The 18,859-nt window shown below is 43.1% G+C and overlaps 1 protein-coding gene across 1 annotated transcript in view; it reads right to left on the bottom strand.

Annotated features, from left to right (window-relative positions):
* The window catches only part of DMD (dystrophin), a 3,443,536-nt gene that overhangs the window by 1,877,711 nt on the left and 1,546,966 nt on the right, over positions 1-18,859 (bottom strand). Inside the window, 1 exon segment of the mRNA XM_040424996.1 lies at positions 2,983-3,153. Coding sequence (XP_040280930.1) covers positions 2,983-3,153 — 171 coding nt within the window.

Here is an 18,859-nt window from a genome sequence, read left to right as displayed (position 1 = left end):
CTACCAGTGCACTTTCGATCATTTGAAACGGCACCACCAGTGTGCGTTTACCCTGCGGCTTTGACTTTTTACTATTTTTAATTGTTACATTTATTGTGTGAGATTGTATTACATTGTATATTTTTTATTTGTGATTATGTGCTGATTTTACTATAACTGTTACAATAAATTGCCACTTTTCATATGACCCACATACTTGAGTGCCAGTCTTATACCATTTGCTTCTAATTTTCTACTTACTGATTGGGTGATCAGTTTAGACTAGAGCATCAGTTCCAGTCTGAAAAGATGGTGAGCTATCCACTTTAGCGTTACTATTATTTACACATCAGTTGGAAGAAATGAATGATGCTCAACCATTATTGCCAGAGGATGTAGATAACAGGGATATGTCTCAGTCAGGCAGCATTACACACATGGACGTACAGTGTGATGATGATGATGTTGTACCCGCTGCTGCTTCCTTTGCTGAGTTGTCAGATACAAGTGAGGAGGAGTAGACGAGTTGGAAGCAGGGGGAGGTCGTCGCAAGGAGCTAGTGGCACAGTCAGACAGCATGTATCGACACCCGGGGTCAGACAGACAGCACGCCAATCAATGCATGCTGTTGCCACCACCAGAATGCCGTCATTGCAAAGCCCAGCAGTGTGGCATTTTTTTTGTGTGTCTGCCTCTGATAACAGCGATGCCATTTGCAGCCTGTGCCAAAATAAACGGAGTCGTGGGAAGTCCAACACCCAACTAGGTACAACTGCTTTGCGAAGGCAGATGATCTCACATCACAAATGCCTATAGGATCAACACATGAGTACAAGCAGCACACAAACTCAAAGCCACCATCCTCCTCCTGGTCCAGCATCTTCAGCCACGTCAACCACTGCTGTCCTCCTTGCCCCTTCTCAACCACCCGCCACTCCGCCTCTCACCTTCAGCAGTTCCTGCTCATCTGCGCACAGTCAGGTGTCTGTCAAGGAAATGTTTGAGTGTAAGAAGCTAATGTCACAGAGTCACCCCCTTGCCCGGCGTCTGACAGCTGGCTTGTCGGAACTCTTAGCCCGCCAGCTTTTACCATACAAGCTGGTGGAGGCTGAGGCATTCAAAAAATTTGTAGCTATTGGGACACCGCAGTGGAAGGTACCCGGCTGAATTTTTTTTTCTCAAAAGGCAATCCCCAACCTGTACTCTATTGTGGAAAAGGAAGTCATGGCATGTCTGGCACACAGTGTTGGGGCAAGGATGCATCTGACCACTGATACCTGGTCTGCAATTCACGGTCAGGGCAGGTATATCACGTACACTGCGCATTGGGTAAACCTGCTGACGGCTGCCAAACATGGAATGTGTGACTCTGCAGCGGAGTTGGTGACACTGCCACGACTTGCAGGCAGGCCTGCTGCCACCTCCTCTACTCCTCCTACTCCATCCTCTTCGCTAACCTCCTCGGCTGAGTCCTCTTCTGCTGCGTCTTGCTCCACATCAACTGCACCCCCCCAGCTCCCCAGGGGCTATTCCACATCCCGGATACGACAGTGTCACGCCGTCTTGGCTGCAACAATACCAAATTTTTCAGGCATGTGTACATGCCTAATTTTTCTGGCCTCTGGTGCTGCACTGTGGCTGCAAAAACAAAACAAAAAAAAAGGCACATACATGTGTCAATTCCCCTTCGTGATCGTTACCTTGTTGTGGTGAAGGGGCTTGCGTATCACAATGAAGCGATCACCTCTATGAGTGTGTTGGCAATGTTGGCACACCCCAGATGATAAGGTCGTTGCTTCATTGTGAACAGACCAAAAGCGATCGGCTGGATAATTTTTCATAGAAAAAACATTCATTTTCTTTGTGATCATCTAAGGTGATCATTAAAGCCTACTAGGCCAACAATGGGCCCACACTGCAGAATAATTTTTTTTCTGGGTCACTTAACTGTCACTGAACTACCTCAGCACGACCATAGGCTTTGAAAAACCGCCATCGCCTGCAATCTCCCGAACGTGCGCACGAGCACAGTCATCACTACACCAAGATTGACGCATAGAGGAATAAAATTTATGTCATGAGTGTGTCAACTATTGACGACAACTCTTTGCGGTTGTTTGCGGTGCGTTAAACGGGGAGTTTGGTCTGTCAGAGTTTGGTCTGTCACTGTGAAGCAGGCGTAACCCTTAAACTACCTGATCGATACAACATCATACCTGATCGTATACACACACTGGATGTTTTAAAGCACGTTATTCCAAACAATTTAGGAATGTTAGGTTATTTATGCCCTTTATGGATTAAAATCCGACACTGCGTTAACTACGTAATTTTCCATGGGAGTTTTGCCATGGATCCCCCTCCGGCATGCCACAGTCCAGGTGTTAGTCCCCTTGAAACAACTTTTCCATCACTATTGTGGCCAGAAAGAGTCCCTGTGGGTTCTAAAATTTCCCTGCCTATTGAAGTCTATGGCGGTTCGCCCGTTCGCGAACATTTGCGTAAATTAGCATTCGCCGACGGAAAATTTTATGTTCGCGACATCTCTAATCATTACCTTGCCAATTTTTCAAGCAAAAAAAAGTAGAATATAGCGAATATTCAAATTTGCGAATATTCAACAAATATTCTAAAAAATATTCACAAATTATTGCGGATTTAAATGCGACCCCTGCCGCTCATCACTAATTACTATCCACCTTATCTTTGTTCTATCTATCTATTTATATATCTATTTGTCAATATTCCAAAAAATAGTCACCACTCCAAAGTTTCCTTTTATTTACCCATGCCTTCTGCATAATTTTAGGGGTGGGGGGGGATATAACTAGCATTCATTGGCCTTGAGTCCTTGAGCTATAGCACCTACCAACTTGCAGCTGTGCAGCATTCTTTGGAATATCTATTTTCTATCTTTATACATATAAAGATATGATTATTCATTTGAAAAATATAATTTAGTCTTTTTAACACATTACCAATTGATAATACAATTACACTCACCTTGCTCCAGGCAATCTCTTCCTGTAAGTTAGTTGGCATCCCCTCCTCAGATGATCTCTTTGTTACTTCAGTGTCTATGGTGGCCAGCCATTCAGTTAAGTTACTCATCTCTTTTCGCAACTTTCTTGAGAGTTTCAAACATTTCTCTAGCACTTGCTTTCTCTCAGTTACCTTAAAATAAAATGTGAACAAACAGCATGTAAAATGCTTATATTAATAATTGCTGTACATACATATATGATTACCACCATGACTTAGTGCTAATATAGCATGTCTTCTTAACAATTATCACTATTAATTGACTGTCAAAATAATGTCCTGCAGAAAGAAAAGAGAGTATACTCTTGACATATTAATAGCTATATAGATTAAAGACAAAAGTTTCTTAAATACAATCCCTCTGCAATTTAATTTTCTGTTCAAGAGGAAGGCAAGACACACTGATGGCAGGTGTCTGCTTGCCATAAGTTGCTGCAAGTTGCTTGCTCAGTGTTTTCTGGTAGCAACATAATTTGTCCTCCATATCTGCCAGAGGAAAACATTCCCCCATTTTGCCTGGGTCTAAAAGTATTGCTCTCCAGTAATCATCAGACTGCTTGATGTCAACAATACGCCATCATAATCAAGCTCCCTTACAGGTGGCCATTCTGGCCAGCATGCCCAAAGAGCCACTTATTTCCGGATCTACCCCCCACTGAAACAATTGGGTGTCTTGGCCGTTGCCATTCTCATAATCAACCTCTTGCTTCTCCACCTCTGACTCCTCCTTCTCCTCTTACAGTGGCAGCTCCTCATCCCCATCTTTCTCCTCCTTTGCAGATTCCTTTTGTGTGTCCCCAACAGTTATAGGGCGACCAGCAAGATGTGCCAGCTGCTCCTCTTCTGCCGTGGTCCCTTGCTACATGAGCATCAAATAAATATGAGAGAGATGAAGTTGTTCATGCCGCAGTTGTCCCTGCTGACAAACTTTGTGGCAGCTTCAAGGGCTTCAGCACCCGAAAAGGCATCTCAGACGAGCTGCCACTGCCTGCCCTCGAAGCAACACATGCTCCCTGATACTGAGGCTTTCTTGTGCATGACAAAATTAATCACGGCTTTTCGCTACTCATACAGACGCTCAAGCATGTGAAATGGGAAATTCCATCGAATTGGCACGTTGCGTATTAAGCGGTGTAGCGTCAGGCTGCTCTGTTGCTGCATGTCCAGGAGAGTGTTCCTCACCACGTAAGAGTGGCTAAAGTGCTTGGATAGTCTCCTGGACTTTGCCAGCACCTTGCGCAAGCCAGTGTACTAATTTAGAAAGCGCTGCACCACTAGGTTGATGAAGTGTGCCATGCAGGGAGCATGTTTTATTTTGCCCCCTGTTTCATGGTGGCCAGGATATTGTGCCCATTGTTGCTGACCACCTTCCCCAGTTGGAATCAGCAGGGTGACAGCCAGCAGGATGTTTTCTACTTGATTTACTTAAGCCACTGCTCGCCGGTGTGGCTACTCTCTCCCAGGACCTGACACATGTGTTAGGAAGAAGGGGTAGTGTAAGAGACCCTGTGCCCAGCAGCTATTGGGGGCAGAAAAGTGTCCATGTGGGAGGAGGAGGCGGATAGGTGCCTGGTGTGGAAGCCAGGCTGACACAATCTTGGGGGAAGGATGTCAAAAGGATTTGGCCTTGTTGTCTAGGTTCTGCCTTGCCACTGTTGGAAAAAACATTGATAGAGTGGGCCGTGAAAGGCACATACTGTCCCTGCCCATAAGAGCTGCTCCAGGTGTCCAATGTGTTGTGAACCTTGCTACACAGCGAGAATCGCGGTTCATGTTGTCAGCCACATGAGAGTACAAGGCAGGGATGGCTTTTTGGGAGAAATAAGGCCGGCTAGGAATCTTCCAGCGAGGCTGAAAGCACACGATTAGCTACCTAAAGGCAACAGACTAAACTAAATGGTATAGCAGCAACTGCACTGCCAGCAACTTGGCCTGTTGGGAATTAAGCTTGCACACAATCAGACTGCTGAGTGCGTAGAGTTGTTTCCTGGCCACGCATTCTGCTATCAATGACTGACAATGGAGCGGAGGAGGAAGAGTCTGACTGGGAAAAACAAAAGGGATGATGATGATCTGAAAGCCACCATACTTCCTGTAGACGTGGCCTGGCTGCCGCAGGCTGGATCCGGCAAAAGAGGGAACTCCTGATGCTGTGGCTGGATTTAACCTCCTTTAACAAGGATGGGGTGATGCTGCTTCATGTGGTTTAATAGACCTGTGATGCCTACATTTGTGCTTGACTTGTCCACATCTTATTTTGCTGTTGCACAGCTTGTAAAAGTCAATGTTTTATTTTCCTCCGGCATTCTGGAGAAACAATGTGAGATGGGAGATTGTCATGCAGCAGAGTTATAGGCCTAACCCAACCACAGAATCAGCGACATCACGAGATCCTTAAGAAGATATGGCCCTGGCTGTTCTTTGGGAAGTACGTGGCCTCTGCTCTTTATTGCTGCCACCATCACTCTCTGATGTTGCCTCCTCCTTAGCACCAGCTCCAAAGTCCTCTTCAGCATACAATCGTCATCGCAGTCACTCTCTGCTCTTCCCTAACTGCCACTGTCGCTGCCCCCAAAGACAATAGCATGGCTATGGGGGTCACTACTACCACCACTGACATGGCTATGTTGGGGGTCTGCAGCCTCCTCCTCCACCTCCTCTTCCTCTGCTCTCACACTAGTTGTTAACATGGAGACTCTCTTCTGCTCTAGGGAGTGGTGGGGTTTTCTTGCCACTTCTTAGGAAAAAGGAAGTGCCTCTCTAGGAAGGGGCAGTGAAGACTGGGAGGACTATACTGAAAGCCTTCTTTGGGGCTGCAAGGAGGAGAAGCAGGAGGAACCCTGTGATCCCTGGCTCCAAGGTTCTGAAGTCACCTCCACATCATCCTGCTGCAACTGAGAGGAGGAGTGAGTCTTCCAATCCACAATCTCATCCTCTTTAACTATAATGTAGCGCCTTTCCGAAGCCAGCAGGGGCAACTATGGGCTACTACCACCACTTCTGGCTGAATAGTTGGTGCTGCTACTACCTATATCCCTGATTTGGGTATTTTGCTTAGAACCCTTCAAAAGACAGGAAATTTTTTAGGTCTCTCAGATAATATTGTGAACTATCCTGTGTGTAGTAATCACGTATATATGCTGCTAGTTAGAATATAATAAATGACCCCCCTAAAATTTTTTAAAATAATTAAATTGATTTCTCATTATTACTCACAGGTAGAGTGATGCCCTACCCTGTGTATTGAAGTAATTATATATATATATATATATATATATATATATATACACACACAAACTGGGTTAGAGGGTTATCTCCCTTCTTCAAGTGGCAACTATTGTGTAGAGGAAGTTAATACAAGCCACTTACTAATTGATTGTTATTATCCATATTGCTTCCTTTGCTGGCTAGATTTATTTTTCCATCACATTATACACTGCTCGTTTCCATGTTTATGACCACCCTCCAATCTATCAGTGGTGGTCCTGCTTGTGCAATTTAGGAAAAAGTGCCAGCCTCTTTGGTGGCTAGGACCATGGAAAGGCACATAGTCCGGTGGTTTTTCTATAGTGTGCGAGTAGGGTGGTTGTAACCATAGAAACGAGCACTGTATAATGTGATGGAAAAATGAATTCATCCAGGAAAGGAAGTAATATGGATAATAAAAATACATTAGTAAGTGCCTTGTATTAACTTCCTCTACATAATAAATGCTATTTGCCTAAGTGAAACAACCCCTTTAATTAAATTAACAATCCCCCAAAAATTTTAATTGCGACCATGTGGAAACTAAATATACATAAAAGGACGATTGAAGCTTGACCCTCAATACACAGAGGTAGATTGCTGCCACACCATTGGTATTGCTGCAGTAATCATGTATATATGCAGCTTAATGAATTTGAACACACTCAAAAAAAACTTAAATTGCAGCTGTTCGGAAACTGAATATACATAAACGGTCAATAGAGGCTTGACGCTCAATTTCACCTTAATACACACAGTAATAACGTATATATGCATTTTAGTAAAATTTAACCCACCCAAAGAAAATTTTAATTGTGACCACGTGGAAACTGAATATACATAAACGGACAATTGAGGCTTGACACTCAACTTCACAATAATACACACAGGTAGATTGCAGCCAATCCGTGGGTATCTCTGCAGTAATCAAGTATACTGCATATGTAGCTTAGTAAAATTGAACCCACGCTATTGACGCTCAATATACAAAGTTAGATTGCTTCCACACCTTGGGTATTTCTACATTAATCACGTATATATATATGCAGCTTAGTAAAATTGAACCCACCCAAAAAAATGTTAAATTGCGACGGTGTGGAAACTGAATATACATCAATGGACCATTGAGGCTTGACACTCAATTAAACTATAATACATGCAGATAGATTGCTGCCAAGCCGTGTGTATTTCTACAATATTCATGTGTATATATAGCTTAGTAAAATTGAGCCCATCCCCAAAAAATATGAAATTGTGACCGTGTGGAAACTGAATATACATAAACGGACCATTGAGGCTTGACACTCAATTTCACCATAATACACACAGGTAGATTGCTACCACACCTTGGGTATTTCTGCAGTAATCACATAAATATTGGGACATCGACACAATTCTAAAATTTTTGGCTCTATACACCACCACAATGGATTTGAAATGAAAATAACAAGATGTGCTTTAACTGCAGACTGCCAGCTTTAATTTAAGGGTATTTACATCCAAATCAGGTGAACGGTGTAGGAATTACAACAGTTTGCATATGTGCCTCCCACTTGTTAAGGGACCAAAAGTAATGGGACAATTGGCTTCTCAGCTGTTCTACGGCCAGGTGTGTGTTATTCCCTCATTATCCTAATTACAATGATAGATAAAAGGTCCAGAGTTCATTTCAAATGTGCTATTTGCATTTGGAATCTGTTGCTGTCAACTCTCAAGATGAGATCCAAAGAGCTGTCACTATCAGTGAAGCAAGTCATCATTAGGCTGAAAAAAAAACAAAAAAACATCAGAGAGATAGCAAAAACATTAGGCGTGGCCAAAACAACTGTTTGGAACATTCTTAAAAAGAAGGAACGCACTGGTTAGCTCAGCAACACCAAAAAAAACAGAAGATCACAGAAAACAACTGTGGTGAATTACCGAAGAATTCTTTCCATGGTGAAGAAAACACCCTTCACAACAGTTGGCCAGATCAAGAACACTCTCCAGGAGGTAGGTGTATGTGTGTCAAAGTCAACAATCAAGAGAAGACTTCACCAGAGTGAATACAGAAGGTTCACCACAAGATGTAAACCATTGGTGAGCCTCAAAAACAGGAAGGCCAAATTAAAGTTTGCAAATGACATCTAAAAATGCCTTCACAGTTCTTGAACAAATTCCTATGGACAGATGAGACCAAGATCAACTTGTACCAGAGTGATGGGAAGAGAAAAGTATGGAGAAGGAAATGAACTGCTCATGATCCTAAGCATACCACCTCATCAGTGAAGCATGGTGGTGGTTGTGTCATGGCGTGGGCATGTATGGCTGCCAATGGAACTGGTTCTCTTGCATTTATTGATGATGTGACTGCTGACAAAAGCAGCAGGATGAATTCTAAAGTGTTTCGGGCAAAATTATCTGTTCATATTCAGCCAAATGCTTCAGAACTCATTGGACAGCGCTTCACAGTGCAGATGGGCAATGACCCAAAGCATACTGCAAAAACAACCAAATAATTTTTTAAGGGAAAGAAGTGGAATGTTATGCAATGGCCATGTAAATTACCTGACCTGAATCCTATTGCGCATTCATTTCACTTGCTGAAGACAAAACTGAAGGGAAAATGCCCCAAGAACAAGCAGGAACTGAAGACAGTTGCAGTAGAGGCCTGGCAAAGCAGGGATAAAACCCAGCGTGTGGTGATGTCTTTGCGTTCCAGACTTCAGGCTGTAATTGACTGCAAATGATTTGCAACCAAGTATTAAAAAGTTTAATTTGATTTATGATTATTATTATTATTCTGTCCCATTACATTTGGTCCCTCAACAAGTGGGAGGCACATATGCAAACTGTTTTAATTCCTATTTCAAATCCATTGCTTTGGTGTACAGAGCCAAAAATATTAGAATTGTGTCTATGTCCCAATATTTATTGACCTGACTGTATGTATGTGAACACCCTCCCCCCAAAAAAATTTAAATTAAGACTGTGTGGAAACTGAATATACATAAATGGACGATTGAAGCTTGATGCTCAATTTCACCTTAATACAAACTGGTAGATTACTGCCATACCTTGGGTTTTGCAGCAGTGATTGTGTATATATGCAGCTTAATTAAATTAAGCCCCACAAAAAAGGATTTCTGTGAAAATGGGTAAAAAATTTAAGTATTTTCTTGCAGGTAACTGCTTTTGAGGTTATGCTAGGAGGCACAGTGGCCACAGCTCCTCACACCTTTCTCCCTGGTTGTCAGCTTCTCTTCATCCCTATTCTACACAAAGAATTCTTCTTCTTTGTAATACTAGCTTTTCCCTTCACTCTCCCTAGAAATAAGATTGATTGATTTCTGACTGTACCTGATTGTTTTTTCACTCCCCCTGACTCCCTAAGATCTTTTTCCTGGCAGATACTGTAACACCCAACCACCCTTATTCACAGCCCAGCATAGAATGATGTTCTGCTAGGGCACCTCCCTGACTGCCTGCAGCACTAATTGGCTCATCCAGGCTGTCTGTCAGCCTAGGATCCAGTCAGGGCAAGCCCCCACTTCCTCTCAGGGTCATGTGAGAACCCTTCGTCTTCCTCCCTAGTGTTTTTTCCCCCACCGATACATGCACTAAAATGGCACTACACACTGTTTTATTGGATTCATCTAAAACAATCCTAAAAATGTTTGGGTTCACCTGCAGTCGGAAAAATAGCAAAGTTCGGACCAAACTGGTTCGCTCATCCTTAAAACCTCATTCACACGTCAGTGTTTTGGTTAGTGATTTCCATCAGTGATTGTGAGCCAAAACCAGGAGTGGAGCCTCCACAGACATAAGGTATAAGGGAAAGATCTGCACCTGTTCTGTGTTTAGCACCGCACCTTGTTTTGGCTTGAAATCACCAATGGAAATCGCTGACCGAACATTGACATGTGAATAAGGCATAATAGACATTATTTATATACCCAATGATATGTATAAGTCATATATAAACTGAGCCATAAAACTTGTTGCCAGCCTATTGATGAGCCTACAGGCAACTCAGACTTGTTTTTTTTTTGTTTCAATCACTTTTATTGGCATTTTAAATTAAGACACATTACAATAAAGATGCATTTCAATCACATCTATGGTGGTCGAGTTATTCATAACAAATAACAATACAATAACATAACTCTTGTCAAAGAGTAACTTCACTGGTTTCTATGAACATCATCCATGACTGGAGCACCATTATAATATAAATGGATCCTTAAGCTTCCCAAGAATAAAGCCTCATATTTTGGAAACATAGTGATTATATGCCCACCCCCTCCCCCTTTTTTTTGACAAACATTTTGTAACGTATATTTATTGGTAATCCAAAGCGCATGTGTAAGTATATCTAGTTAGGGAATAATCTCAGATATTTTCTTCCTTCCATCAACCTCATCCCATTTTACACTGTGGAGATGTCATCCAAAGTTGCCACTGTTTCGCAAATTTCTGGTAGGAACCATTCCCTAGGGCTATGATTCGTTCATAAGCAAAGGTGGTATTAATAGCGGACACTAGGTCTCTTAATTGCGGTACTTCCTGAGATTTCCATATCTGCAATAGCATCAATTTGGCCAAGACACAAAGAACACATACTACCACTCCAACTAAAAGTAGGGCAAGTTGCGGTGTCCACCCAAATTTCTGTGGGAGTAATGAGCCCAACAGTTCTCCACATGCTTTCCAATACCTTATCAGTGGGCATTGCCAAAGGATGTAAAGAAGAGTTCCCCTACCTCCACAGCCCCTCCAACATTCGCTAGACATTCCCTCATACATATAATGCAACTTTTCAGGTGTATAATACCAGTGCAGAATTGTTTTTAGAGCCGACTCCACGTGAGTGGAACATTGTAAATGAGAGTGGATCATCTTGATTGTTCTCTGCCAATCCTTATCAGTTATGGTAATATTCAGTGATCTTTCCCACTTACGGATGGGATGAGACTTCTTAAATTGGGTTGGCTGGAGCAGTACTTCATATAGTGATTTTAACCCTTTAGAATCACCAGAAAGGTATATCATGCCCATTTGAGTGCAACTTAATTTTGCAGGGCGTAGTGTGTGTAACAGATGCCGGATTTGTAGGCATTTGCAAAATTCTGACTTGGGTAGCTTCAATTGTTCCTTCAAGGATTGAAAAGACTCCCACTCTCATACAACGATTCCACTGTGCACTTAGTCTCTGAGTTCCACCCAGATAAATCTGTGTGCAGGAGCAAAGCTCTGATAAAAGAAAATGGCAATGAGACCAGTGTTAGCTGGCTCCCCTCATTATCTATGCCATGAAACTGTTTCCATGTTAAGTTATCAGGGATTGGTGTGTTCCAGAAAGGCAGACGTAGTAGGTCTGGCAAAGTAAAAGGCGGTGCTTGTGCCTGTTCTATTTGTACCCAGGGTATCCCCAATTTTTCTTGCTTCCAATTTCTAAGCATGGATACTAAAGTGGCTAAATAGTATAATTTCATATCGGGTACCGCTAGACCTCCCAGTGCCCGAGGTTTTTGAATGATGTGTCTAGCCACCCTCGGTTTCTTATTTTGCCAAATATACTTGGATAATGTATGCTACACCTTATTGAAAAACCCTTTTGGCAGCAGAATCGGAACTGTGCGATACAGGTAGAGGAAGCGAGGGAGGATAAACATTTTAAAAGCCGCAATCCTGCCTAACCATGATGTTTCATGTTTGTGGAAATTATCCAGGTCTCTACCAATCTCTATAAGCAGGGATTCATATTTAAGGCTATATAATTTTGGCATTGAGGGGGTCATGTTAGTACCCAGGTACTTGATGCTGTCAGTGCACCAATCAAAGTCCCATTTTTCGCGAAAAGACATTGTTAGAGCTTCCGGGATGTGAATCGGCAATGCTTGTGTTTTGGAGGAATTAAGATGGTAATATGAGATATTTCCATACAGTTCTATTTGGCTCATGTCACGCACTAGCAGCATGGATATATTCCAGGAGGTACTGGAAAAAGAGTTGGGTAGAATACAACATGACAGTAAGGATGTTAGTAATTCCAATAATTTAACCCACTCTCAACTCCAGGCCCTCGTGGAACTGCAACAATGTGACAAAATAGTCATTAAAATGGCGGATAAGGGGGGGGGGCGGTGGTCATCCTGGATAGTGAAGTATATAACAGCCAGATGCAGAGTATGTTATCGGACGCATCCACGTACAGGAGACTGGCCAAAAACCCACTTAGTGAGCATAAAGATGGATACATGACATTGCTACATAAGGGGAAGGAAATGGGTTTCTTCAATGAAACGGAGTTCAGGTACCTGTGCGTGGATGCGCCTGTTACTCCAATTATGCATGCACTGCCAAAAATCCATAAGGGTGTCCACCCCCCCCTTCCACCCAATAGTATCAGGCATGGGGTCCCTGACCGAGCGCTTGGGAAATTGGCTGGATAATCTCCTGCAGCCACTGGTCAGGCGCACACCAGGTTTCTTAAAAGATACTGCGGACGTGTTAAGAGCTATGTTTAGCCTAAAATGGGAAGCGAACTACCATTGGATTGCGGCAGACGTAATAGTGCTGTACCTTTCTATCCCCCACAGAGTCGCCCTGCTAGCTATGGAGTATCACCTCCATAGATGCACGGGATCGAGTTCCAGCTGCATAGATTATGCTTGTGAGGTTGCTGCTTTTTTGCTGACCCACAATTATTTTATGTTCGACGGTGTGCACTATCTACAGACACGTGGAGTGTCAATGGGGGCCAAATTTTCACCTTCCTTGGTTAATTTGACTATGGCCTACTGGGAGGAAAAATTTATTTATAGTTTGGGTAACCCATTTGGGTCTGGACTGGTCTGGTACGGCAGATACATTGATGACCTGCTCATGATTTGGGCGGGCGATGTGTCTGCCGTCCCAGACCTCGAGGCCTATCTGAATACGAATTATAATTTACGTTTTACATGTACAACCAACAAAAGTAATATCAACTTCCTTGATTTGACACTCCGCGGTTGTCCAGGGGAGGTGGTGCACACCCGAACATATAGGAAAATGACAGCTGGTAACTCGATTCTGAATTCTAAAAGTCACCATCCTTTACATACTATCAGGGCGATTCCTGTAGGGGAATATATACGGACTGCAAGAAATTGTAGTTCATCAGAGCTCTTAGAGGAGGAATTTAGCCTGGTGGAAATAATGGATATAAGATTAAAAGCCAGAAACTATCCTGACTGGATGCTCCGGAGGGGCAGAAATATTGCTATGCAAAAAAATAGATATGATATGCTCTTTGGGCCGGTGAAAGATATGAGAAAACTCAAAACCACAGAACGGAGTGTGAGGGTACATGGAGACAGAGACCAGGACAATATTCCAATTTTATCCATAACATACAGCAAGGAATTTAACAAAATCAGCTCTGTGATAAAAGGATGTTTACCTATCTTATATGATGATGAGATTTTATATAATGCCTTGAAGTCAGGTTGTAAAATCGTACCTAGAAGAGCTACCACTTTGTCCTGCTCTCTGTCTCCGTCTCTCTTCACCTCCAACAGATCAGGGGTGAACAAAAAACAAGGTTGGCTCAGCTACAAGGGGTGAACAAAGTGCGGGGGCAATCCATGCAAAACTTGCAATTATGTGACCCCCTTGCAGATATTTGAAAATTCTGACCACTCGTGCAGTTTTCCAATTCAAAGTTACATCAATTGTAACACTGCAGGAGTAGTGTATATCATTCCCTCTACTGAATGTGATTTGATGTATATCGGGAGCACGATTCGGAAATTTAAGAATCGACTCCTAGAGCATCTGAATTATATAATTAATCCGAATGCATTGAACATTTCAAATGTTGCGAGACATTTCGTGCAGAAGCATGCTCGCAAAGTGAAAAGCTTTAATGCCTTTGCAATAGAGAGGGTGTTTGCACCCACGAGAGGGGGTGATCATCGCAAAAAAACTCATCCTACGGGAGGCTTTCTGGATATTCAGACTGAATAGTAGAGTTCCAGCAGGTCTGAATTTGAAAAGGGAGCTAATGTATATTTATCAGTAAATCCCACCTTCAGGAATTTCAATGTATTATTATTCTCATGGTAGTCCTGTATGTAATCCCATGTAATCCCTTCAACCAGGAATGTAAAGGCAGGTTTAAGGTCATTTTAGTTTGATAATAAATGTTTTTATATGTAAGTATGATATTCACACTGTGCGGTTTCTCTTTTCACTTCCCTTAGCCAATATGACGGGACTATAGTGCCTGAGGGGTTAATTTGATCTAGAGTTCCAGCACAATGTGAAACACATCTATCTGGTGATTACCAACCCAGAAGATGGGTGTGACACACAGTGAGACAACCAATGAAGATTTTGCCCTCCTCCCTTGAGTTTGAAGGGGCTGGCACTGAATTCATTTAAATTGTAGTGTCCCACTATGTGACAGTGTTACGACTAAGGGTCCAGTACCCGAAACGCGTCAACGACTGTTCTGTGTACCTTGTGGCGATGTCTGCTGTAAATTGTATGTTCTAATAAAGAAGAAGTTTTTAAAGAGGATCTCCATTTGAATCCAAGACCTATCCTTTTCAAGTTACTTGCTATTTGGCTCATGACTGCTGCTAAGGATGTTTCCGGATTTGACAATGACAGTAAAACGTCATCTGCGTATAGTGAGATTACATGATCCTGCCCTCCAATTCTAACCCCAGAAATGAGGGGATCCATCCTTATAGCTTGAGCTAATGGTTCCATAGCTATAATAGAAATCAAAGGGGACAATGGACAGCCCTGCCTGGTGCCGTTCGTCAGACCAAACGCCCCCGACAAGGCCCCATTGACATATACACTAGCTGTGGGGTTGCTATATAGAGCCTCTATTGCGAGCATGATACCACTAAATCCCATAGCCGAGAGCACCGAGAAGGCAAATGACCATCTTATTCTATCGAACGCCTTCTCGGCGTCCAGAGCCAGGACCAACAAGGGGCTTTTCTGTTGTTTAACCTGATGAAAAATGCCCAACATTCTTCTGGTGTTGAAATAAGACTGTCGGGTTGAGACAAAACCAGTCTGGTCGGTATGTATTATGGATGGGAGTATTGTAGCTAACCTAAGAGCTAGAAGCTTAGCGTATATTTTAATATCTTGGTTCAATAAAGATATGGGCCTAAAGTTTTGGGGTCTATCGGATGGCTTACCCGGTTTAGGTAGAGTGATAAAAATGGCTTGTAGATTTTCTTTAGGAAAGGTTCCAGAGGATAAGGCGGACTGACAAAAGTCCCGTAAGAAGGGGCTTAAGATATATGGGAACCGTTTATAGTAATGACTTGCAAATCCATCTGGGCCAGGTGCCTTGTCTCGGGGCAAAGAAGCTATTACTTTCTCTACCTCTTCAGTTGTTATTTGGGCATTAAGGGTTTGGAGTTGTGCATTTGTTAGAATAGGTAAGTTTAGAGAGCTGAGGTAATTACCTATCTCATCGGACAAGTTAGGGAGAGTTGGTATTGAATCCTTTAAGTTATATAATTCGTGGTAATATGTCTGAAAGCCCTCTGCTATATCTAATGGGGAGTACATTTTAGTTTGTGTCTTAGGATGTAGGAGGTAAGGAATTCTACTTTTTGTCCGTTTCGTCTTAAGACTAGCCGCCAGAAGTTTACCTGCTTTATTCCCTTGGGAGTAATAGCGTGCCTTCGTTTTTCGGAGCCCTTTCTCAAAGGATTCTAACATGTGATTCCTCAGATCCTGCCTGGTTTGTTTTAAAGCCTCCACATTTTAGGGTGAGGTTTTTTTTTTGTTACTGTCCTCCAGTTGTTTTAGTTTGGTGAGCAGTTGTGACATGGCCTCTAATTTCTTCTTCCGCACCGCGCCCTGTTGTATGAATGACCCTCTGATACATGCTTTGTGGGCATTCCATAATACCACGGGGTTAGTTGCTTCTAGTTTGTTGAGATGAAAGAATTCTTTCAGGTCTGATTCAATGCGCCGACCATGCTGTGGACAAGATAGTAGGATAGGGTTGCTCCTCCAGAGATATCTTGGGGAGTAATTGTTGTCCTCTGACAGTGTCATTGTTATTGCAGCATGGTCGGACCATTTAATCTGCCCGTGTCCACCACCCTTGATAATGCTGCCCTATCAATCAGGAACATATCAATGCGAGAATAAACATTATGTACCCCTGAGTGGAACGTAAAATCCCTGTCTGATGGATGTTGAATGCACCAAATGTCAAACAATTCTGCCTTCCACATAGTATCACCTAAAGAAGGAACGGTTCTGCCAGAAGAGGAGGACGTATCTATTTCAGGGTCCATAGTGAGATTGAAATCCCCAAACATTAATAATTGCCCCTTCTTTTTCTTATTAATTAATTTCAATGTTTTGTTCAAGAATCGGGTTTGCCCCTTGTTAGGTGCATATATCGATACAAGAGTAAAGGGTATGTTGTTCAATGTGCATACCAGAAATATAAATCTCCCTGTCGGGTCACTAATGAAATCTATCAGTGTGAACGCTAGAGTGTTTTTTATAGCTATCAGGACCCCCCTGGTTTTGGAATTAGAGTGGGCTTGAAAAATGTGGGGGAATTGTGCATGTTGTATTCTATGGGCATCTGTAACTAGTAAGTGGATTTCTTGTGCTCCCAAGACATCATAGTTAAGAGATTTGGCCTCCATCCACAAGTGTGATCTGCGCATTGGGCTATTCAATCCATTCACATTAATGCTTGCAAATGAGATCACCATAATAAAGCAGTTGAAAACGTAAGGTAAAAAAATCGCATAGTAAACTGTAGAAAAGGTGCAGGACGCCTCTCAGCCAGCCCGCCCGCAACCATAGTACGAAGGTGGTGGAGCATTGTACAGGCATAATTATAGCACCATTCATGGATTTAGTATCATATAACAGTGGTAGAACACAATAACATAGAACCAAAAGCATAAACCTGTAAGGTGTACCCATAAGAGCCAACAGGCTCTCCGTGAACCTGAAGAACTTAGGGGATTAAAGTCCCATCTGAAGCCTCGGTAGTAACTTGTCTCGACAGTCACTCAACCACGGCATTTTAGCAATGAGAACCATTACTTCCTCCGGTGAACCGTTTCAACAGGCAATCTCCCAATCCTTCTGAATTCTGTCAGGAGGAGCCTGACAATGCTCTATCTGCGGATCTATTGGAATGTCCCAACCCTGCAGCACTTTCCTTCCTTCCTCTATGGACTTTATAATGTGTAACTCCCCCAAATGGTGGATCAGAAGGTGCACAGGGAACCCCCATCTGTATTGAATCTTGGCTTTTTGCAGGGCAGATGTGATAGGGAGCAGGGCTCTTCGTAGCCTGAGTGTAGCAGCCAATAGGTCAGCATATAAAGATATTTTATGGTAGGGTGCGGGAAGTCCACCATTTTGTCTGGCAGAGGACATCAGTTGCTCCTTAACAGAGTAAAAATGAACTCTAGCGAGAACATCTCTTGGAACGTTTTCTTCCAGATGTCTGGGGCGCAGGACTCTGTGCGCCCGATCAATCTCTAAATCTTTGTCACTGCAGTGAGGCAAAATGCATTTTATAAACGCTTTAACATAAGAAGGAATATCCTTGGCTGCGACAGTCTCTGGAATACCTCTTAGCTTAATGTTATTGCGCCTGCTGCGGTCTTCCAGATCCGCCATTTTGTTTTTTATAGCCTCCACTTCAGCTTCTAAAGCATAATGGGCGTCAATGAGGTCATTATGGGAGCCTGCAAACTCCCCAAATTTGCGCTCTAGATGATCTGTTCTGGCCACGAGGTCCTCCACCTCCATTCTCAGAGGAGCCACTATCGAGCGCATATCGTGCAGAAGAGAGCGCCTCTGTATCAAAAGCATGTCTCTCATGACAGTGTCCGTCAGGACCATGTTAGTGACTGGCAAGGCCAAGAATTCTGCCTCCCCTGTGTCCTGAAAGTCCCCATGTGCCCCCAAAGTACCTGCATGAGTAATACCTTCCTCAAGAGATCTGGTACGCTGTGGGGTATGCAGGGATTCCGCTGATCCTGTTGCCGATTCTCTCCCATTTTTTGGGTTTGAGCAGTCGCGCCACTTTCACCTTCCTGTCCGGTAGGTAGATCTTCGTCTTCGGGTGCAGGTCTCGGGGAAGTCGGTGCAACCTTCTCCCTCTCAGGATCTGGGCAACTAGCTGAGCGGGTGCCCTCCGTGCGCTCTCTTGAGGCGGCAGTTCCGTCCCCGGTGCCATCTTGGGATCTTCCCACTTCTCTGGTGAAGTAAAATTTTGTCAGCTGCGGGTGCTTCAGCACTCTTTTCTTTCGCCCCGTCATGCTCAGAAAGGGTTCGGTAGCTGTTACCTCCAGCTTTGAATGGTTCACCAAGGTTTTAGTCGCTGTAGAAGTCGCTTATTTGTAGTGCTAACTCCGGAGCTGCAGCACACTACATCCGCGCGCCTCGGCAGCCAGACCACGCCCCCCGCAAGTCAGACTTGTTAGTCATTACAGTACAGTTTTGTAAAGATCATTTTGTGTTTCAAGTTTTCAACAATGTTTATGAATTTGGTCTGCATCACAAACAATGAAAACTTGTAGTAGAATGATACTCTTTTAAATTT

Source organism: Bufo bufo, chromosome 3 (assembly GCF_905171765.1).
Source record: "Bufo bufo chromosome 3, aBufBuf1.1, whole genome shotgun sequence".
In the NCBI taxonomy this organism is placed as follows: Eukaryota; Metazoa; Chordata; class Amphibia; order Anura; family Bufonidae; genus Bufo; species Bufo bufo.
This window is presented reverse-complemented; position numbering and strand designations above follow the sequence as displayed.